The 24,138-nt window shown below is 38.1% G+C and overlaps 1 protein-coding gene across 1 annotated transcript in view; it reads left to right on the forward strand.

Moving 5' to 3' along the window:
• Positions 1–24,138, forward strand: part of WDFY2 (WD repeat and FYVE domain containing 2) — a 190,610-nt gene that overhangs the window by 156,837 nt on the left and 9,635 nt on the right. Inside the window, exons 7-10 of the mRNA XM_016213832.2 lie at positions 4,540–4,666; positions 15,197–15,302; positions 19,969–20,070; positions 20,861–20,991. Coding sequence (XP_016069318.1) covers positions 4,540–4,666; positions 15,197–15,302; positions 19,969–20,070; positions 20,861–20,991 — 466 coding nt within the window. The remainder of the gene's footprint in view (positions 1–4,539; positions 4,667–15,196; positions 15,303–19,968; positions 20,071–20,860; positions 20,992–24,138) is intronic.

Raw genomic sequence — 24,138 nt, forward strand, 5'->3', positions numbered from 1 at the left:
CACACACTGCATTTGGTTATAAAGTCTTCTTAGTTTCCTTTAACCCAGAACACTTCGTTAGTCTTTCCTTGTCTTTCAAGACCTTGGCATCTTTGAATACTAGCCAGATTGCCCCTCTCTTGTAGAATGTTCCTTCATTTGAGTTTGTCTGATGTTTCCTCATGGTTAAACTCAGATTATGCATTTTTTATAATACCACCACAAAAGTGATGTTATGCTTTTTATGTAGTGCATAATATCAGGGTGCACATGATACTGCTTTGCCCTGTTACTGGTGACGATAACTTTGATCATTTGGTTAGGGTATGTGTCTGTCAGTTTTCTCCGCTTTGATCACCCTTTGTAGTTCATAAGTGTTTTATGAGGAAACACTTTGAAACAATGTAAAAATTCTGTTTCTTATTATATTTCTGCCCTATAATTTTAGTATCCATTGATGATTCTTACCAGAAACAAGTATGACTGTGGTGATCGCCAAATTGTTTTTTCTATTATTATTCCTTCTACACTTTTTAGTTGTAATTGTACTATAAGGAAAAACTTTCACTTACTCCCTGTTTATTTATTCAATTGCTTATATTGGAATAGGCCCACAAGTTCTTACTAATTTCTATATGAGAACCCTGTACTACCTACCATTTATTTATTTTGTTGCTCAAATTATCCCAAATTTGGCCATTAGGAACCTCTTCAACATTGGCTCCTGTGTCCTTTTTCACGTCTCCATCATTTTATGAACACATCTTAGTTTTTGGTACCACATGATGTTCCTGGCTCAGCTTGTACACTGTTTGCCTTAGCCCTGGAATCAGCCATCCATACAGCCCTTCCCTTGTTCCTTCTATTAGTGAATAGTATTTAGAAGCCATAATTTAAGTGTTGTGTGTGCTCATTGTTAATGAGGTATCATTGCTTCTAGGCTCTCTCAGTAGACAAAACTAAAAAAATACATGTGTACTCACACATCTATAACCATATATTTTTGTGATTTCATACTGATAAGTCCAATCTAACACCAGAGAGATCATTCTAACCTTCCTCCTCTATTTATAACTCCTATTATAATAGTGAGAAATTCAGCTCTCGTTACCCTCAATACATTTACTTAGTTAATCCTAGAATACACATAGAATAGTTTCAGAATTATTAACCTAATATAACACATAGCCCTGTGAAATATAAACCTACTAATTAGAATACAGTTTTTTGTACAAATCTTTTTATATTTAGCCATATTATCATTTTCCAAAGTTACTTTTATCACTTCTCCCCCTGCCCCACTTTAGTGTGGTTGTATCATTCGTTGGTAATACAGCTAGGTTTACTTGTTCCCGTATTCCATTTTGGGTCCACCATGCACATGCACACACACCCTCCTAATTGATTTTCTTTTTAAATATGTTTTTTATTGATTTCAGGGAGAGGGAGAGAGAGAGAGAAATATTCGTGATGAGAAAGAAACATTGATTGGCTGCCTCCTGCATGCCCCCTACTGAAGATCCAGCCAGAAACCCAGGCATGTGCCCTGCCTGGGAATTGAACCTGTGACCACCAGGTTCACTGGTCGATACACAACCACTGAGCAACACCAGCCAGACTGATTTTAATTATTTACTTGTTTTTGAGTATGTGAAACATACATGTTTCTAAAACTCAGAACCAAACAAAAAAAATATACTATGAAAAGTTTCACTCTCTTTCATCCCTTCTCCATTCCCATTCTGCAGCCTTTCCCACACACCTGCTATTAATAAAGCTCTTTAATTTCTCATTTACCCTTATTTTCTTAGATGAAAGGTACATGATGTAGATAATTCTTTTGCACTTTACAGTACATCCTGGAAATCACTTTCTATCCATCCAGGAGATCCTCGTTCTTTTTCACAGTTACATAGTACTCTGTGTGAGTATATCATGGTTTATTCTCCTGCTCTCTTACATAAGCATTTCGGCTATTCCCAATGTTTAGCTATTTCAAACAATGCTGAAATGAATAGCCTTGTGCATGTATATTTTTGTATTATTTGGTGGGAGTGGGGACAGTACCTTCAAGATAAATTCCTAGAAGTGAGATTGCAGGATTAAAAAGCTAAGTGCACGTGTAGTTTTGTTAGATGTGTCCTTCCCCACTTTACTGGTTTGCATTCTCATCAACAATGTATGTGAGTGTGTTCTTTGATAGCCTTTACAACAAAATGTGTGTCATACTTCTTAATTTTCCTTGTATGATAGCAACTTATACAAAAATAGCAGTAGAGGTAGTGAGAAATACTTAGATTCTAGATATATTTTGGAGGAAAAACCAACTCAGAGTTTGGTTTGCTTTGGAGGCTAAATTCTGTTTAAATATTAGGCATCAGTATTAACAGTCTAAACTAGTAACTTCTTTTCATCTGTATTACATTTATGAAGCTTTTGGTGACTCTCACCTTCCTCTTGGGCCAGCCTTATTACAATAGTCCAAAAATATATGACATTGTAAAAGGTAATGCTAACTGCTCTAACAAGTAATTTTCAACATTTCAGTGCCTTAATGTACCAGAAGTTAATTTCTCGCTCATATAACAATCCAGTATAAGTGTTGCTAATTTACAGCTCTTTCCATGTGGTGATGCAGGGACCCAGGCTCCTCATGGAATGCATTTTCTCCCTGCCCTGGAGTCTTGGAGTCCTCTAGGAGGAAGTGTAAGGAGAAAGTGGAAAAGGGACATCTTTAACTTCCTTGGCCTGGAAAAGATGCGGATTACTTCCACGTACTTTCTGGGTTCCTTTCAAGGTTCTTTTGCTGAGAACTGGTGGCATGCCCCATAGATGCAAGAGCTCCTGGTAAATGTGGTCCTTGAAGGACAACAGCTTTCCAGGGAGTACTTTTTATATGGAAGGGGTAATAGGAAGTTGGATAGACATTTAGCTAACTCTGCCACAGATATTTAACCAAATAAGCCATTTGGGTACAATGGGGGAATAAATAACATGTTTTGCAGAATGGAATGCATATCCTGAACTATTACATGGCCAAATACTGAAGGATGATTAAAAAAATTTATATATATATATATATATATATATATATAGAGTCATGGAGTTTAATAGCAAGGAAAGATGATTCTACAGAAAGAGGAAATATTTAGCACTGAAAGGCTAAGGAAGCATCACATGAGTTCCAAATAAGATTTATGGATTAAAAATATATATATTTTTGTGTTTTCATTCATCTGCTCCTTCATTCATTCAACAGATAATACTAGGGCCTGTTTGCTCCTGGCTGTGTACTTGGTGCTGGAGTGTGTGTGTGTGTAAGGGAAGGTGGAGGAGCAGGGAGTGGTAGGGAAGAGGAGCTGCAGTGGGTGTTTACCACGTGTGCACTGGGGGAAGTGATGTTAATTACGTGGGCAGAAATACATACAAGCAGAATGCTGTGCAGGTTTAGGAAAAAGCTATTAAACATAATTCAGAACAGTGGGTACTTTTTTTCCTTTTGATCTTGGAAAAGAATCTCACACAATTATATAAGAGAAACTTTCCTAAAAGCTTTTAAAGTGAAGCACTTTATTAGAACAAATTGATAATCTAAAGAAGAAAAACAGATTGCAAGAAATAAGAAGCAATTTTTGTTCCTTTTTAGATATAGTATCTTTAAAAAACAAAAAACAAAAAACTTTACATTTTAGTATTTCTCAATAATGTAAAAAATGGGTACTTTTCACATTCTTAATTATTTGTAGGCTTTGTGCTCATCTCATGTGGAAAAAGTTAATATTATACTCAGTGCACAAGGAGTTCAATTTAAAACAGTACTGCCAGAGAAGAAAATCTGTCATTTTATAGCCACACCACTGGAGTAATGCTGGCAACCAGCATCTGTACTGCACAGTTTACAGTGGTTCTGTGTAATTGACTCAGTCTGATTCTCACAATCAGATGAAGTAGTTAATGGCAAGTTGTTGTTAGTAGTAGTAGTAGTCATCATATCACCATCATTCCTATTTTACAGTTGAGGAAACTGATGCCTAAGGATGTAAATGATTTGCCCAGAATCTGTAAATTTAAATTTCCAATGAGAGAAAATAAAATTTAAGTTCTGATATTGTAGTCTAATTATAGCTGATCCTCAATTTTTAAAAATTTAATTGAGCTTTTTAAACCCTATAACTTCTCACCTATTATTGTGGGGGTAGGAGATAGATAGCAGTTAAAAAAATATGGCTATGGCTAATATTTCCAAACCATGCAATATTTTCCATTCTTCTTAAAATTATGACTGTTATTTAAAGGTCAGTTAATTGTCTTTTTCATTTCTCTTTGGTCTTTATAGAAATTTATTTTATGGTACGTTTAAAATTTTGCAAGCAGTGCTCTAAAGAGTGGAATTCTTATTCTCAGAGCCAATTATTTTCTCTTTGAGGATTGTTTGCTCTTTCAACAAAAACGTTATTGTATGCCAGGAACTGCACTAGATCCTAATTCATTTGCATTCACATTTTACTGGTAAATAGTATTGTTACTCTGACTAATGTTCAGCTGTATCTGGTCTTTCAGGTGGAGTGACTGCTCTCTGTTGGGACCCTGTCCAGCGAGTTTTGTTCTCCGGCAGCTCCGATCACTCTGTAATCATGTGGGACATTGGTGGGAGAAAAGGAACTGCCATTGAACTCCAAGGACACAAGTAAGGCTGCTGGTGCTTTATAAAAAACTCTTGAGAAAAGATTCCCAGCTGAAAGCTGGAACAAAGAAGTGCAGTTCAATGTCTATGGCAGGATCTTAGCATGGGAAGGAACAGGGAAGAAAAGCAAATAATGGCCATTTTGATTTATATGTGTGTGTAAGTATGTTTATTTATTTATACCTCATTTAATTCCATAGAGGATTTGAGAGTGCTTACAGAAACCATAAAATAATGTCAGCAAATAAATAAAAGGTAAAAGTTAGAACCAGGGAGAATATAATAGTAAAAAATTTGAGCATGAGCCCCGGCCAGTGTGGCTCAGCAGTTGAGCATCAACCTGTGATCCAGGAGATCAAGGTTTGATTCCTGTTCAGGGCACATGCCTGGGTTTTGGACTCGATCCCCAGCAGGGGCTGTGCAGGAGGGTACAAGCTATGAAGGCCTATAGAATTTCTATAATTGAGATCATATGTGGCTTCAAGATTCCTGGCAGCTTAAGGAAAAGAGGAGAGACAGTGTTCTTCCTTATACAGAGCTTTTAGTACCTCACCAAGTATTTGTGGAGTACTGGCCTTGATTCATATCAGGCTCTTCTTCCTCAGGACAGATTTCAGGGGGCTGAGAGGAGCAGCTGATAAAGCTTTGTTGTTTCCTTGGAGCGATTCTCAAATTTGACTGTGCATAGAGATCACCAAGGAATTGGTTTAAAGTAGATCCCTGGGCCCTACCTTTGGAGATTCCGGTCACCTATCTGGAACTGAGGGCATCTGAATGGTAGCAGGCCTTCCACCCAGGCAGCTCTCTGCTGGTGAACCTCAGACCACACTCTGATTTGTCCTGTGCTGTGCTGCCCACAGTCCCTGGGGGCAAAGTCTGATCATGCTGCAGAAAAGAACTTTAGATGTGCTTTAGAACTCTAATCTAAATTATTTTGAACTTGTGAAGTTTTCCAAATGATATTGAGAGTGACTGCAAACCTCCATAAACAACTGTCAGTAATGTTCCCATGAACTGACTGGTTTTAAGCAACTTTAGCTCTTCTTACAAATCTGCTTGGAAACAGTAGATTTAAAACAGTCTCCTAACTAGTTAAATCTACAGTTTAGGATTACTGAACTAATTCAGTTTTGGAGGGCTCATGCACAAATAATTATTTTATTGTTAAAGAAGTAGCTATTAAGCCCTTCTTTCCCACATTAGAGAACAGACCAGTTGTCTGGAGCCACAGCTGGCTTGTGGGGCTACTTGGACCTTGCCACTGGCTCCTTAGAGGAATAGTTCCTTATATTTCTGTCCAGACAGGGTGACATGCATCAAGATCATGTAGAAGGAGTTCATATTATCCATGTTAAGTGAAGAAAGAGAGAAACCAAACACAGTCCTGTTTAATAATACTCCGTTATTATCTAATCTGCCAGGTAATTCCTGTCACCTTAGGCTCTTGGAGAAATAAAATGCAGGTTTTGAATGAAGGTCAGTAATATTTGTTGGACTCAATCAGATGAGTTTATAACTAGCTTTGTTTTTACACAGTGGTTGATAAAGACTGCAAGCAGTCTTGCATGACCCGTCCACAGGGTGGGAAAGAAAGCTGTAAAGTTGAGGTGCAGTCTCTCAGTCCCAGAGAAATGAAACCTAAACTAATAGGTTCTCCAGTTTCTAAGAAATACAGACTTGTTCTTTTAGAAAATGGAACAGACTATACTTGGAGTTTATCCTGGGAAAATCACACTCTTAGAACTTAGTGGAGCATGCAAGCTGGTAAGATTAGGAGCCACCAGTGAGAACAGCTTTAGGAACAATGGCAGAAGGCCTTTGCCTGGTGCTTTATTTAACTCAAGCTTAGTAATAAAGTCAACTCTATGAGGGGCTCTCAGGTCTTCGCTGAGAGAGGGGTTACCCTGGTGTCAGAGAGCTGGGAGAAGTAAACTTCCTCAGCATCAGTTGGTGTCACCCTATTAGAGTGGTTGTGAGTGCCTGAGGGGAGCCATTAGAACTGCTGGGAGTAGGAGGATGGGATTCACAAAGAAGGGGCAGGAAAGAAGGGGCAAGGGCATCAGGCAGGAAAGGAGAAGTCATAGGCCTGCTTTCACAGCAGCCATCCTTTGCCCTGAAAGTTGGCCACTGGATCAGCGTTCAGTGATTTTTTTATTTGATAGTGCCTAATATTTTGTAAAGAACTTTCAAAACACACAGGGCCCTCAGTTTAATCTTAAACTAACCCTCTGAAAGAGAGAAGGCAGATACCATTTTTTAGATGAGAATACTGACCTACCATCCTCAAAGACTCCAGCTAACAATTAAGTCTCCCAAACCTTAGTGCATTTTGAACTAAGGAAGCTATTCAGAACCTTCTTTGTATCCAGCACTGTGCTAGGCACTGGAGATAGAAAAATGAAGCTTGACTAACACATGGTCAAGCTTGACTAACACCATGCCCCATGATGTTTTATCTGTTTTACTTTAGAGGCCAAAGAGTTTGTGCTTGGGGCTTGAGGCTGCCCCTTTTGCTGTCCTACAATTACTTATTTTCCCACCTTCCCCAGGGGACTAATGGTAGTCAGAGTTCCAAATCAGGAGCCAAATTGGTGAGCTGGAGAACTGGGGAGAGCAGACAGGACCAGAGCTCCATGCCCCTCACAGTGGGGAGACTGCCTTCCCCCCTTCTGGAAATGTCCAACCATAGGGTAGAGGGCAGATCCATGTAGCTTTGTCACAGGTTCTGTAGCTTCATACTGTCCTTCAGTGGCAGAAATAAATTTTGGTAGTTTGACTTTGTGGGTAAAAATCCCATCAAAGCAGAGAGACCTTTATCACTAGAGTAACTGATTGATGACAGCAAAAATGTTTCCAAGTCCAACAGGGGAAAAAGCTACCAAAGTATGCTTCTATACAATTTTTTCTGCATTGGAAGCATTTTGATATTTTTGTTCCCTGCAGCAAAGGGAACATGATTATGTGCTAGTTCTGTGGAGAGAAAGGCAAAGAAAAAGTTCCAGTTTCAGAGACCAGTTATGTTTTTCAGGTGTCAGTTACCAGTTGGAAGGATATTATCAAAGCATAAACCTGGACATTTATTGCCCCATGCTCACCTTGTCAAATCCAACAATGGCACTAGGGCTTTGTAGGTCCTTTTTTATTCTTAGATAATATCTTTCATTCCATGACCAAGTTTATAACCATAATTTTTCTTATAACAGTGTTTTCCTAGGCTCCTGAGACTTTGCAAATTTAATTTAATGGTAACTTGATTTAAAGCAAAGATTAAAAGTCTTTGTGGTCCCTTGTGGCAGGTGGGTGCCTCCTTGGGCTCTGCAGGTTGCCTGAGACTTGGTCACAGCCATGACCCTTGGCACGCATGGCCTGTGTATTCTCACAATCCCAGCCCTAGGTTTCTCTCTTCCTGCTCATACTGTGTGTATGACCTTTGTTATAAGCATCCTCAAAGTTCCCCATACTATGAGGGGATGGAAGAGGGCCTAAGTTGACATTTGGACAGATATTAGCCTGTGCCTGAAAATCTGTTTCTGTAAAGAGGATAACGGCTTCTCTACCCTTTTACTTAAGAAGAATCAGATACAGGACCAGCTTCATTGGTTCTGCGACCTGTGCAGTCACACAAGGCCCCATGCTTAGAAAGTCTTCACACTTGGTTTACTGCTCTGTGGTCACCGTCTTGTAATTCTTAACAAATTTTTTTTATTTTTAACAAATTTCTGTTTTAAAAAAATATATCTTTATTGATTTCAGAGAGAGGAAGGGAGAGGGGGAGAGAGAGATAGAAACATCAACGATGAGTGAGAATCATTGATCGGCTGCATCCTGCACACTCCCAACCGGGGATCAAGCCTGCAACCCGGGCACATGCCCTGACTGGGAATCGAACCTTGATCTTCTGGATCCTAGGTCGATGCTCAACCTCTGAGCCACGCCTGGCCAGGCAGTTCTTAACAAATTTTTAACAAGAGGCCCTGTATTTTCATTTTGCATTGCACCCCCCAAATTATGTAGCTGGGGCTGATCAGATATATGTTACTTCTAGGGCTGGTGAGAAAGGAAATGAAGCCATCTCACTGAGTCTTTGTGGTGGCAGATCCTGGTGGTTGTGAAAAGTGGGGTTTTTATGCAGTTGTAAGATCATTTGCATTGCAGCACTCATCCATGAAATAATAACCAGTTTTGAAATACTTTCTAGTATAAATGCTTCAGGGATGTGAGATGAAACATGAATACATGAAGAAGCTATATTCTTTATAACCCTTAATCTGTGAACCTGGGGATGTTCTCTCACCTCGTTTTTAACTGCAGGGTGGTTGATTTTGAATCCTTAAATCGAAAAGTCCCTGAGCAGCTTTGTTGCAAAGCTTGGAATCCAGCATTCATCACTGTGTTCCACTCTTCCGTGTTGGAATGTTAACAGTACTGGAGTTTCATAAATTATGTATTTGTTGCTGAATGTTGCTGCCAGCCTTGAGTGGCAGTGCAGTTCCTTCTGGAGCTTATTTTACAAGATCATCAATGTGTATCAAGATGCCTTAACAAATGAAATGTAGTTCAAATAACAGGGTTACTAGTCTGTTCAACTAGATAGATTTTCCTTCTTGCTTCTGAATGTCAGAATGGTGGCACTCTATACTTTAAAATGTAAGAAATAACAACCAGGACAGATAGAAAACAATTGATTTTTTAAAAACGACTATGCCAAAGATTTTATATTAGTCATTAATTAATACAAGAAATAGTAAGATGTTACAATAAGTTCCAAGGAAAATCCAAAGAGTAAATAACATGCATAGGTGGTGGAAAATGTGGAAATAAATTTGTAAGTAGAGTCACAGTTGACGACTTCCCTGGGAGGGTTGGGTCACGGGGATTAGTTACATCTTCACTGGACAAGATTCATTTGCAGTAAAAGCAGTTTTCTATAAGGTACTGAGTTATAAAAATAAAATAGCCCAGTTAAAGGTGCAGACCCCTGTAGAATCAGATAACCTAAAAGGGTGTGCTAAACAACACTTAATATTCCATTGAAAAGATACCCAGTGCCCGGCCGGGCGTAGCTCAGCGGTTGAGCGTTGACCTAGGATCCAAGCGATCGGGGTTCGATTCACGGTTGGGGCACATGCCCGGGTTGCGGGCTCCATCCCCCGTCGGGGGCCTGCAGGAAGTGGCCGATCAATGACTCTCTCATCATTGATGTTTCTGTCTCTCTCTCTCCCTCTCCTTTCCTCTCTGAAATCAATAAAGATTAAAAAAAAAGAAAAGATACCCAGTAATTTCTTTTTGCATCATTTCAAAGTCCCAGTCTACCTGACAGTTTTCCCCCCTCCTCCTGTAATAATAATAATCTCAAATATTATTAATCACAAAAAGAGGTGGTCTCGTAAGACTTGGCCTAATTATTTACATTGGGGAAGTAAGAGTGTTAATTACTATATTGGCCTTCTTGGTTTGCTTTGCAAATATACAGTCATACAGTATTAAACAACTATTAAGCCTACAAAATTAACTTCTGCCTGGAGGTTGTTATAAGGAATCTTGGATTGGGCTTTTTTACCCCAAGGCTAGAAAATCAAACCAAAGAAACTCTCCACCATATTTCTTTACTTATAGTATTTATATAACCTTGGTTGAATTCCTTGAGGTTTCCAACATTTGCTAGGTTCCTGTCTTGATAGCTTTCTTACCACCTGTAAGGCCAGGACACTGCAAAACCAGGTACCAGGCCATTTTCCCGAGAGAGCTTTGTAGGCATTGGCTCCATTAGTTCTTAAAGTGGTTAGCCGTATCTGATTAATGAGCATCATTCTCTAATATGATATTCTAGGTAAGGGCTTGGTGTCTCCGTTCTATCCTGCAGATAGATTCTAACTGACCCTATGAAATAACTATATTGCCATGAAAATTAAGAGCACTCAGTTTTTATTAATTCTAGGAGATCACTAAGAATTGGATATCATTTTTAAGTGTTTTGATTACCTTATAAAAGCAGAGTTTACTAAATTGTAGGTTAGAGCTAGCATAGAAATTAAGAGAAAATGCATCCTTACATATCCAGAAAATAGAACATTAAAACATTAGCAGTATTCCAGAAAACAGTGAGATTTTCCTTTTCAGTTCCTTCCGTCCTGTATAATTAGTTCTTGTTCTGCTGGTTCCTGGTTTAGCAGTCCACGCTCATGAAGACATCTGCATCCAGACTTAAAAGAATCTAGAAATCCAAGGAAATCCTGACTTAGTCCACTCACACAGATTATAAATTATCTAAGCAATGTATTAAAAAAGATCAGCTATTTTAAACTATCAGGTATTATTATATTTTTAAAAATATTGATGTTTTAAAAATACCTGGTATGTATAGCCCTTTTCCAGAAAACTCTGAGATTGTCCTTTCTAGCCTGTAGCTAATAGCAAAGCCTTCTGGTAAGCCTCGGAGTAATACAGAATGTATCTATAGAGTATAGAAATGTAATAGTTGATTTGTTTACTGTGATAAAATCAAAATGGAAGAGAGTGAAATTCTTTATTTTGATACCTACATAATTCCTAAGAGTTTTGATCAGTATTTCCCGTGAAGGTAAAGACATAAGCAGTGAAAGCATTCATAAATCTCTAGGGCCTTCCCATAAAATACACAATTTCAGAAATACTTGTACAGTATTAATAGCATTTTACCTGTACTGACTTAACCTAGGGAAGACTGAGGGTCTCTTCTGATCTGACAACTCTTCCCATGCAACTCTTAAAATAGTAACACTGCAAACAAATGGAGTTATTTATAGCATCTCGCTTTTTATAAAGCAAAGGAACAAATCTTTATGATTTTCCAGGACCCTTCTAGGAAATCTCAAAGTTTTCGGTGTAAAAGTATCATAAAATTTTAAATATAGGGCTTAGTCTGAGAAGTCAAAAACAAAAGAAGTGGTTAATATGGGAGCACAGGTGCCTAAAAAACAATACTTGGTTGTCTAAATTATCAAAGTAACAACAAAACATTTGAAAATGAATAAAAATAAAAATCTTAACTCCTTTCACAAGTGGGGTCCCTTTTTTTCTTTAGATAATCAAGGACTTTAATCAAGTCAACATAAAGCTCTGAAAATAATTTTGGTGAGACACAGAATCTCTGCCAGCTAGGCAGATTCCATAGAAAGCAAAGAATACCTTTTTGCATGGTAGTCAAAGGCATTAATTAATCAGTAAACCAAGGAAGCAAGCCATCAAAACTGTGGGAGCTATGCCAGAATTTTAATGTAGTTTATAAGCTTTTTTCCAGGCTCAAGTATTATAAACCAAGGCAAACAAAACTCACTTTTCAAGTTTTGTCCTTTTTTTCTTTCATATTCTGGGACAAATTTACACTTTACTTTAGAATTGCCTTTTTCATCCTTATGCTCTCAAAAGTATATAGTGGAGTTCTCCAGAGTCTGCATGATGAGTGACATCGTACCACATGCAGAGTGGTGCGCATCTGGCGCTCTCCTGTTCAGCCAGATATTAGAAAGACTTATAAATAATTTTTGTCATCCAACTATTTTATTTTGGGAAATATAGTTATTTTTCATAAAATATATGTTATTTATGTTTAAATGGAATGGATTCATCATTGCTATTTTCAAATGAATCAATATTTTTTTAATTTCTTAGTTTTGGTTTCAAATGTAGTATATATTGATAGTGATCACTCACTCAAATAGTTCTTTGGTGTCCTCAAATAAGTTTTCAGAGTGTTAAAAGGTCCTGTACTGAAAAGTTTGACAACCACTGCTTTAAGACAAAGCTACTCTTTCTTTCAAAAGTGAATATACAAATAAACACATGACAAGATGTTCAACATCATTAGTTATTAGGAAAATGCAAATTAAAACTACAATCAGATGCTGCTCTCCATATGTTATATGGTTAAAATTTAAAAGCCTGATCATACCAAATTTTAGAGAGGCTTTGGAGGAATAAAAGCTTGCACTATTGATGGGCATAGAAACAGTACAACCACTTTGGAAAACAGTTTGGCAGTCTCCTAAAAATTAAATGCATCTATCATGTGATCCAGCTATTCTGGAACCATCCTATGTATTTGCCCATTCAAAGACTTGTACTCCAAAGAACATGGTTTCGTTTTTTGGGTTTTTTTGTAATCACTCCAACCTGGAAACGATTCAAATATCCATCAATTGAAGAAGAGAAATAATAAATAAAAAACAACTCAAACAAACTGTCAATACACCCAACAAGAAAAATAAATCTTAAAGTAATTACACTAAGTAAAAGAAACCAAACATTTTTTTTTTAAGCCCATACTATATTATTATATTTATGTAAAACTCTAGAAAATGCAAACTAATCTATAGTGACAGTGTTTGCTTGGGGGAGGAGATGGGGAAAGTTGGGAGAGATTACAAAAGGACCAAAGAATACCTCTGGGATGATAAGTCATAATCTAGCTTGTGGTGACAGTTTCATGGATCAGAATTTATCAGTTGTATATTTTATGTATGTGCAGCTTATTGTATGTCATGCATTTCTTAATAAAGCTGCTAAAAAAAAACACAAATTTTACAATTGTAGAATAAAAATTCCCTACCAAAAATAAAAAGTGTTTATACTATTGTATTCTTTTTTATTTGAACCTGGCATAGTCTCCACAACCCATTTTAATTATAATAATTAACCAAAGAACTAACCTGTATGTCATCACTAGGATATAGATAATTAAGAACTGTCTGTCATATACTGGCATTTTAGCAGACTAGCAAAGCTCACAAACACACATAACATAAATTTCTATTGTGACGCACACATCACTTTTTCATCCCCTTAAAGTGCCAAAAATGAACCCATTCATTGACGTGACTCACATATTATAGCCTGTCTGTAGAAAAATAAGCAAATATATATAACTTAATATATATTGTAATCAAAAACTTTGTAATCAAAGTTTCAGTATTCTAACTTAAAAATTATCTAGGTAAGTGTCCAATGATTATCAAGCAGCTAGCTCAACTTACCATTAGTCTGTTTTAAGTTACTTAAAGATCTTGGGGATTATCTCTAAGTTGATATGCTATAAAACATAATTGCTATTTATATAAAAAGTTTACCAGAAAAAGTATTCAGTTTAATTGAACACAAATTTACATTTTTTTATAATCTTAAAATTAAAGGCATAATACTAGCTTATTTGGCCCATAATTCTATATAAATTTAGGAGAAATCAACCTAAATAAAAATAAAATAAAACGTACAGTTGCATTATACTTAACACTGATAAATCAGAAAAAGACATAGCTATGTTTTAAAACTTACCATACTAGTCTCATTTGCCAATGAGTTACTTCAATTTTGTGAACTTGGATTCTTGAATTTTTATTGAGTTAGAAAGCATTTTCTGTAAAATAATTTATTTTTAAGTCTATTAAATTTAAAATTTTAGAGGTTCAATTTTTTTATTTTCTGTGAAGTTTAGGAATATTCAATTTGTAAAAGCACTTGTCACCTTTATTTGCCAAACAGAACAAGTTTTATAATTTCAAATGTGCTATAATCTAATTTATTGATACGTTCCGGAAATTGAAAATATTTCATACACTGCAAAAGGTAAAGGCCTTTCTGAGTTGTAGGCACAGACACATAGAGCTTAATAGCTACAGTTCTACAGCTTCAGCCTCAGGTAGAAAATAAACACAAAACATCATCAGTCCAGATTTCAAAGAGCTGCTCTTCTTCCCAGGGGGCACAGAACTCTTAATTGATTTGAGCTCAAAATAGAAAAATATTCAAACAAAAATGACCAAGAGCTCAGATTTCCTGTTCTCTCCCACCCAACAGAAAATATATCTCTAGAATTTTTTGTTAGTGATCTTTAGCTTGTCACACCATAAAACTGAATTCTCCATCACGGCTGCCACCAAAAGGGAATCATTTGTCAGCCATGAATGGAGTAGGAAGAAAGATAAACATGAGTCAGTAAAGAGGGAGTAAAAACTAGAGAAATAGAGTCAGTGTAGCTCAAATCTACTGCCCCTGAGGATTAACTCTGGGAGCCAAGAAGTGGCATGCCTGGCAAAAGCCACCCATGGCATGTTTCATACCTCAGGCAGCACAGCTCGCCTGGCTCTGTCTGGATAATCCAGTGGGATTCTCAGTGGATAACCTCCAAAACTCTTAAAAGACACATTTTTAAAAAGAAAATCATGACTCTTGAACAAGTATAACATGAACATGTGTCATATGATTGTTTAATCAGTTAGGGAAAGGACCAGTAAGATGTTACAACAAATTTATCAATCAGCATTTCTCCTTAAGTGTTGGTAACAGACAAAGACTGCCTGGCCTCAGCATCTAAAATAAGCATATTGACTTTTAAACTTTGAGAACCCTCCTCACATGTTGACATGTTGGCATGTTGACAGTTCCAGCCAATTTCTAAGATCTGCTCTTGGGGCTCAGCAGTGAGTGTGCTGGGCTTCCTTCCCTTACGGCTTTCACTTGCTCTCCTGAGGTGAGGCTAACTCTTGTTTTCTTTCACAGTGACAAAATCCAGTCCCTCTCCTATGCACAACACACGCGGCAGCTCATCTCATGCGGCAGTGACGGTGGCATTGTCATCTGGAACATGGACGTGGAGAGGCAGGAGGTAGGTGCATGGCTGCTGGGCTGAGCTCTACCATTCTGGCTATGCTGAAAAACAGCTCAACTGCCCCTCCTGCTCATTTCATATTTTTTCTATAATTAAACTTTGAAATAAGACATGATATGTCAGAGGGGGAAAAAATTCTGGTCGAAAATTAGTTTCTGGTTTTTTGCCCCTCACAGATTGGCATTTAACATTTATATAATGGAGATTTCATAAGAATTTAGACTGAGACTAAGCTATTTAGTTTTTAAATGGGTTGCAGTTTCACAACAAAACTTCAGGTGAGAAAAAGGAGCCTTCTATTTTCAGGTGATTAGCCCTTTGGTATAAAGTGCCCTACGAAAACAGAAAACTCATGTGTTTTACATTATTGATAGAAATGATGGCTCATGTGTGAGAAATGGTATTTGATAAAGTACGAATCTTTAGTTTGGTATTAATAGAAATATTAGAAATAATTATTTTATGCTTCTTTGAGTCATCTCCTAAATAGTTCTCCAGATATCGATATATACTTTGTCATTTTTAAGCATATATTACTAAATTTTACCATAACATTTTTTTAATATGTTTTTTATTGATTTCAGAGAGAGGAAGGGAGAAGGAGAGAGAGAAACATCAATGATGGGAATCATTGATCAGCTGCCTCCTGCACGCCGCCCACTGGGCATCAAGCTTTAAACCTGGGCATGTGACCTGACCAGGAATCAAACTGAGACCCCCTGGTTCATAGGTGGACGATCAACCATTGAGCCATGCCAGCTGGACCATAACATTCTTTTTTTTTTTACTATGAGCATTTTAACTGATGTGTTTACTCAGTGTCCTCTTTGACAAGTACACTGAAGGTAACTATATTCTCATTTCCCTAGAGTGATGGTTGGTAAACTTTCCCATTGACATTTTGGGTTTTTCTAATTTCAGAAAAGCAATACTTTAAAAAGACAGCTTCTTTCCCTGCCCTCACCCAATCTCATTTCAAGAGAATATTACTCACAATCTAATGCCTTTCAAATGCCAGTAATTAAATGCTTAAGAAGATTAAAACTTGATTTGCTGAAACCATAAATCCACAGAAGTTCTATTGGTAACTAATTAAAATGATCATTATTGTTAGGAAGTAGGGAATTATAGAATATTGCTTTGGAAAATACCCTTTGGCCCCATCGAATAAAGGCAGGGAAATCAGTACATTGTGTGCTAGCCAAGCTGCCCAGGCTCTCCAGGTGACCATGGTTCGGGTGGATGCCCGCTTCAGGTGAGGCACAGTCACAGCCGGTCTGCCCTGGCCGCTGCCCTGGCCTAACTGACCTGACCAGGGGAGGAAGGACCAGTGGGCTCTTTTCCCTCAGTGCACTGTGGGGGAGGAAGAAACTTTCCTCCACCTTCAAGGTTCTTCCAGGTGGTCTAATATTCAAATAGATATAAAACAGATTAATAAGAGAAAATAACTAAATGTAATACATACATGTGTATGGGAACTCCACATATATGAGAGTCAGAGAACTTACGTACATGAGAAGTTCAAAGACAGAAAGGGAAAGTGATATAATAATGATATTTTATTTTATTTTTTTAAAATATATCTTTATTGATTTTAGAGAGAGGAAAGGAGAGGGAGAGAGAGAAACGTCAATGATGACAGAGTAATTGATTGAGCCCACAACCCGGGCATGTGCCCTGACCAGGAATCGAACCCCGATCGCCTGTATCCTAGGTCGACGTTTAACCGCTGAGCAATAATGATATTTTAAGCTAAGGATCACCTTGGGGCTTCAGAGGGAAGGAAGGTCATTGCAGGGCAGTAAGAAGAGCAGATGTTCTGTAATTAGAAGTTTACCCTGCCCTATAGATAGATCACAAAAGGTTCTTTCTAGTGATAACTCTTATGGGCAAGGCCCCTAATTTAAATTCTTTAAGGAGCAGGTAAAAAGTTTATTGTGAGCCTGCAGGATCTCAGTTGCCTTTAGCTCAAAAGAACCTGAATACCTCCATGGCACATCTTGGTGTGAGGGGTGACTCATTCTGAGCAGCAGGCAGCCTCTGCCCCAGATGGACAAAGGCCCAAAGGACGATAAGGAAACCAGGTTGTTGATCAACAGCCCTTTGAGCCGTCTTGCTTAAATTATGCCTTTTGACATACAGATAAATGAGGGTTCGGTACTTGCTGACTATTTTAAGTCTTGTCAAGTGCTTCAGAGCTCTAAGTGATCAGTGGAGATGGTTCCATCTATTTTTTTGCAAGTATCTTATAAACAGAAATCCCCCAAGATGTATCTGTGGAGCTGCTTCCTGGTATGGCAAGGCTGCAGTGCTCACCTCGGGAGGTCGGAGACATGTGATGAAGCAGTCCCTACCCTGAAGCGCTGGCAGACTTTCTAGAATAAAAGAGATGTGGGAGAAAACTTAGGAAAACTATGAAATGATATAAATGAAGCAAGTAGATGTAAGATAGAGCATTAGTGTTGGATATGTAGGAAGGGACTTTACCATTGTCATCTGATGTTCTCGGAGAAGAGTGTGTGGAAGGAAATAGTGCTGAAAGATTGATGGGGCCTGAACGTGCTCTGGTCAGGACAAGAAACCGCAAGAGTAAAGCAGGTGAACATGAGCCACCACACAAACAGCGTTAGTGCGCATGCGCTGGGGAAGCCACAGCGACAAAAGGCTACCTGGGCAGTGGGGCAGACGATGTAAGACATCAAGTGGCTGATCTTGTTGGGCTTGACATCCCATAGGTTAATGAAATCCATTTTTTCAAAATTTTACATTTTTTTAAAAGTATACATAATAAGTGTTCTTTATTGAAAAGTTACAGAGTGCTCATTAACAAATAGAATGCAGTTGCTCATGATACCACCACCCAGAAATATCACCCTTAACAAGTTGGCAAGTACCCTTCCTTATAAGTGTCTTATAAACAATTATTAACACAGATTTTTAAAATTTTTTTTTTTTTTTACAAAAAAAGTGGAATTGAATTATACTACACATCACATGGTGATTTATTTTTTTTCCCTTTCCTGATACTTATTTCCAACTCCCCCCTCATTCATAGGCATCCACCATGATGCATTTGACATATGTCCTAAACCTGCATGCTTCCTTGTAAGAAATGCAGTGGTGTGTGTGAAAGTTTTTAAAAATCTTTCTACATCAGAATTGTTTTAAAAACACAACATATGTGTGACCTTTAGGATTAAAGTGTCTTTAGCTAAAAACTTTGTATTATTTTATTAAATCTGTCTTTAAACTAATTAGGACATGAAAATTATGAAGCAAATTAAGATTTACTTTTCTTCAGTTTGGCTTGTTGGTTAGGCATTGCCCCATGCACCAGAAGGTTGCTGGTTTGATTACTGGTCAGAGCACATGCCTGGGTTTCAGACTTGATCCCCGGTGAGGGGGTTGCGCAAGAGGCAGCTGATCAGTGTTTCATTCTCGAATAAATGTTTCTCTCTCTCTCTCTCTCCCTCTCCTTTCCTCTCTCTAAAATCAATAAACTATTCTTTAAAAAAGAATTAGAGCTCTTAAAATTTATGTTCCTTTTGAGAACATGTATAGCTTTAGGTTTATTTCTGCTTGAAGGTAGGAGAATAGACTAAATCCCTAAATCTGTTCCATAGCAGGCGTTCCTCAAAAAAGAATTATATCAGACAGAAAAAGGCCTTCCTGGGCCTTCCCTGTGCTGCTGCCCATTGTGAATCTCAGAGAGGAAGCAGGCTATTGTTTACCACGTTTCACAAACTTGTTTGATCTCACGCCTCTTTTATAGTAAGAGTCAAATTGGAGCTCCCTAGAATTTACTTTTGGGAAACCCTGGGGTTGGGTTTATTTTTCAAGTTTCTTGGGTTTGGCAACATGTGGAAAGAGTCTGCCAGGTGATGAATTTACAGAGATGAAGAGAGAACTCTAGAAGCAAATGCGGAGAGTCATGATACACATAATCGATGAAGATTTGCTAGAGAGTAACTTTAAACTGAACACAACTTTTAAACCTGTTTCACATACTTTAGAGTATTTGTGATGGGGTTGGGAAATAGTGAACAAAGTCAGACTATTGTGTGACCCATGAGGCATGGAGCAGAGTTTCAAACTCTGCTGGGCCCTGCCACGAGTGGACAGTGGACAAGTAGCATCCCTGAGTACCTGCTGTGTTCAGGTTTTGTCCCTCCAACACAGGTAGCTGTGTGTCTGTTTAATGTGCAATTAGATATAATTGTACACAGTCAAAGCAAATATAACTGCATACGATCAGAGAATATGAGATAAAGTCCTGAATCCTCAGCGTGGCTGTCAAGACTGCTGATAAAGCCCTAACTCTCCCTGAGCACCCCTGAACCCCAGCCTAGGTCATAGCACTCTCAGCACTCTGTGCTTCTTTTCAGGCATTTGCACTGATACTTATTTAAATAATAATTATTAATAATATTTTTGTGTTTAACTTTCCATGATATTCTCCATGAGATTCTTTTTATTCATCACTACATTCCAGGGCCTGACACATAATAGACATTTAGTAAATATTTTTTAAATGATTGAGAAATCATGTTTCTGTTTCTTATAAACATATCCTGATTCTGTGAGTTTCATCAATGTATTTTATATCAAGTAACCTTAGGTTACTGTTTCTCACTGTGACCTGCTGTGTGCTTTATTTGACAAGACCCCTGAATGGTTGGACAGTGATTCCTGCCAAAAATGTGATCAGCCTTTCTTCTGGAACTTCAAGCAAATGTGGGACAGTAGGAAAATTGGCCTAAGACAGGTGAGTGATATGGCTGCTTCATCAAAATGTAGTAGTGTGGGAATAACTTTACCTTGTGATCTTAGAAGAAATAGGAGTAAATTATTATCATGGAGTCACTTTGTGACTGCACATTAATTTATTCCCTTATTCTACAATAGCACATTCCTACTGGATTCAGTTTTTTAGCGACTTGTCCCCAGTAAGAAGTTAACGGCTATCACTTCAGAATTCTAGTGGCATCTGTTGAAATATACTTTAAGGTTAGAGGGAGGAATCATGCTTAGCTTATATTGGTATAATTATAGAAGTGGTATTTATTTCTTCTTAATAATTTCACTTGCCCATGCTTATGTCTTAGTTTTAGTTATTTAGATCTATTTATAATACAGCATTTCAGTCTGTTCTTCCCTAAGGAAACCAAACGTTGATTTCATTGCTCACCTAGATTGAGCATGGCTAAACCATGAGGGTTCATTCATGCTCCCCTTTATGAGGCAGCATAATCTCTGGAGATGGCACTTTCTCATTACACTCAGCTTTAAGATAACCTGACTGCTGGGTGGTTCCACTAGAGTTCATAGTGATGATAACTAGAGAGGACCAAGAATGGGGGGAGGTGGCAGTCAGATGTTTCCCAGCAGTCCTCATTCTGAATACAGAGTCCAAAAAGAGAACACACTATGTGTTTCCATTTTGAGGGGCACTCTTGTTTAGTATCTTCAGCTGAATGCTGTTGATCACTGCTTAGCATACCTGGAGACACCGAGGCAGGAGCGCTTTAACAAGTATCTGTCCTCTCTCCCTGCAGCACCACTGCCGCAAGTGTGGGAAGGCAGTCTGCGGCAAGTGCAGCTCCAAACGCTCCTCCATCCCTCTGATGGGCTTCGAGTTTGAAGTGAGGGTCTGTGACAGCTGCCATGAGGCCATCACAGATGAAGAGTAAGTTCCAGCAGTCTGCAAAATTGCCAGGCTTAAGGAGAGAATGTGATCTGAGAGCTGCTCTCAGCACAGTAGTCATGACCAGTAGTGCCCTAGTTCCTGCTGGCTTAGAATGTAGATCGTGACAAGTGGGCAAAGCCCTCCTTTCTGCCAAGAGATTGTGTTCTCTTGTGAGATAGGAGAATAGGGAGTACGCACAAAGACTGCTTCCCTGTGCTCTTCTCAACCCCAGGGGTTATGTGCATTGCAAATAGATGTTCTTCAGGTAGAGCCTTCTGTATACTCATTTCCTTGAGAAGTGCCCAGGAGTTCAGAAACCCAGGGTTCACTTTCCAAGCTGGTATCCTTTCAGGAGCCAAATCAGCGCCAGGCTCCAGCGGTTTCATTTTCCAGGAAGAGCTAAGCCACTTTACCTAAGAAGCAAATGTTACTAGTTTCCCAACTAATAAGCCTTGCTGGTCAGTCTTGCCCAGAAACCCAGGACCTTAGGTTGTTGCCTCTCATTGTGCTTAGTAGGTGGGACACATCTATGCTGTCTCTTTAGTGTTGGCTAATTGAAAACTGCCCCACATGTAAACAGAATGCTCTGCAACAAGTTTCCTTTTTAGTGAATTACAGCAGGATTTCATAGGAAAACGGCTGCCTAATGCTCCCACCCCCACATACCTCCAACACCTTGTATATAGTAAAATCATGTATGTACTACATGGGTGTCTTAAAACCATGTAAATAGAAACATAAAAAATGCACCAGAGTAAAAAAATAAATAAAATGTACCAGAGTAAATCAGCATTTAAAGGGAATTCTTGGCAAATTAATAAAGTATTCTTTTATAGATAACCCTAACTTACATGTTCTCCATTATTATTTATCCATATCAATTATAAATTAAGATGCCCTCTCAGAAGCATTTCTGTTCACTGATTATTTTCCACTCATCATACATGATGAAATGAATAGGAGTTCTTCTCATTAAATAAGAGAGCTGCATATGATCTTAGAGATATTCTGGTTTAATTCCTCATTTTATAGCTAAAGACACAGATCCAGAGGGCCTAAGGAACTGCAAATTAAACCTAAATCTTCAATTCTGTATATTTTAAAGTAAACCATTTTTGGTATGCTGAAGATCTATTTAGATTTAGCTATAGATTAAAAAAGAAAACAAAACCACCATCTTCAGAGAGCCATGAACATCTTCACTGAAACGTGATTAGAGAAAAGCTTTCTCCTTCATCATGTTCCTGTCCCCTTTCCAACGTCACTGTTTCTTCTGCCTCTTCTGTGTGCCTTCAGAGCAACTGGGCAGTTGACAGACCTTACTAAAAATATGCATATATTAAAAAACCAAAACAGATAACAGTGTTTCATAGGCTATTTTACCAGCAAATCCTTCTGAGACCAAACTTAGCCAAAGCACTGCAGTATTTTTTCTTTTTTTAAATTTATCTTTATCATTGACAATATTACAGATGCCCCCCCCCTCCCCACTGACCCCATCCACCCTGCTGCTGCCCCCTCCCCAGGTCTTCCCCACATTGTTGTCTGTCAGTGGGCTATACATTTATGCATGTAGTTCTTTGGTTAATCTATTCCACCACCCCTACTCCTTCTTTGCCTCTGAAATACATCTGTTCCATGCTTCAAAGTCTCTGGATCTATTTTGTTCATCAGTTTATTTTGTTCATTACATTCCACATATAAGTGAGATCATGTGATATTTGTCTTTCTCTGACTGGCTTATTTCTCTTAGCATAATAATCTCCAGGTCCATCCATGCTGTCTCAAAGAGTAAGAGATCCTTCTTTTGTACAGCTGCATAGTATTCCATGGTGTAAATGTACCATAGCTTTTTATCCACTCGTCCACTAATGGGCACTTGGGCTGTTTCCAGATCTTAGCTCTTATAAATAGTGCTACTATGAACATAGGGGTGCATATATTCTTTCAGATTGGTGTTTCGAGATTCTTAGGATATATTCCCAGAAGTGGGATCACTGGGTCAAATGGCAGTTCCATTTTTAATTTTTTGAGAAAAATCCACAGTTTTCCATAGTGGCTGCACCAGTCTGCATTCCCACCAGCAGTGTACTAGGGTTCCCCTTCTCCACATCCTCACCAGCACTTGTGTGTTGATTTAGTAATGGTAGGAATTCTGGCAGGTGTGAGGTGGTACCTCATTGTGGTTTTAATTTGCATCTCCCTGATAATTAGTGACGTTGAGCATTTTTTCATATGTCTCTTGGCCATTTGTATGTCCTCTTTGGAGAAATGTCTATTCAGGCCCTCTGCCCATTTTTTAATTGGGTTGTTTGTCTTCCTTGTGTTGAGTTGTATGAATACTCTATATATTTTGCAAATTAACTCCTTATTAGCTGTATCATTGACAAATATGTTCTCCCATACAGTGGGTTCTCTTTTCATTTTGATGAGGATTACTTTTGCTGTGCAGAAGCTTTTTATTTTGGTGTAGTCTCATTTTCATTTTTTCCTTTGTTACTTTTGCCCTAGGCGTTGTATCAGTGAAAATTCTGCTATGTGAGATATCTCCTATTTTACTGCCTATGGTTTCTTCTAGCATTTTTATGGTTTCATGTCTTACATTTAAGTCTTATATCCATTTTGAGTTTATTTTTGTGTATGGTGTAAGTTGATGGTCTAGTTTCATTTTTTTGCATGTACCTCTCCAATTTTCCCACGATCACTTATTGAAGAAACTGTCCTTACTCCATTATATGCTCTTGCCTCCATTGTCAAATATTAATTGAGCATAATGGCTTGGGCATTTTATGAGTTCTCTGTTGTTCCATTGGCCTGTATGCCTGTTCTTGTGCCAGTACCAGGCTGTTTTGATTACAGTGACTTTGTAGTATAGCTTGATATCTGGTATTGTGATCCCTCCAACTTTGTTCTTCTTTCTCAAGATATGCTGTGGCTATTCTGGGTCTGTTTTGGTTCCATATAAGTTTTTGAAGTGTTTGTTCTGGCTCTGTGAAATATGCCATTGGTATTTGGATAGGATTGCATTGAATCTATAGATTGCTTTGGGTAATATGGACATTGCTTTGGGTAATATTTTTTAAATTGATTTCAGAGAGAGGAAGGGAGATGGGGAGATAGAAACATCTCATGAACACGATACTTCTT

The sequence above is a fragment of the Miniopterus natalensis genome, chromosome 2 (assembly GCF_054644295.1).
Source record: "Miniopterus natalensis isolate mMinNat1 chromosome 2, mMinNat1.hap1, whole genome shotgun sequence".
NCBI lineage: Eukaryota > Metazoa > Chordata > Mammalia > Chiroptera > Miniopteridae > Miniopterus > Miniopterus natalensis.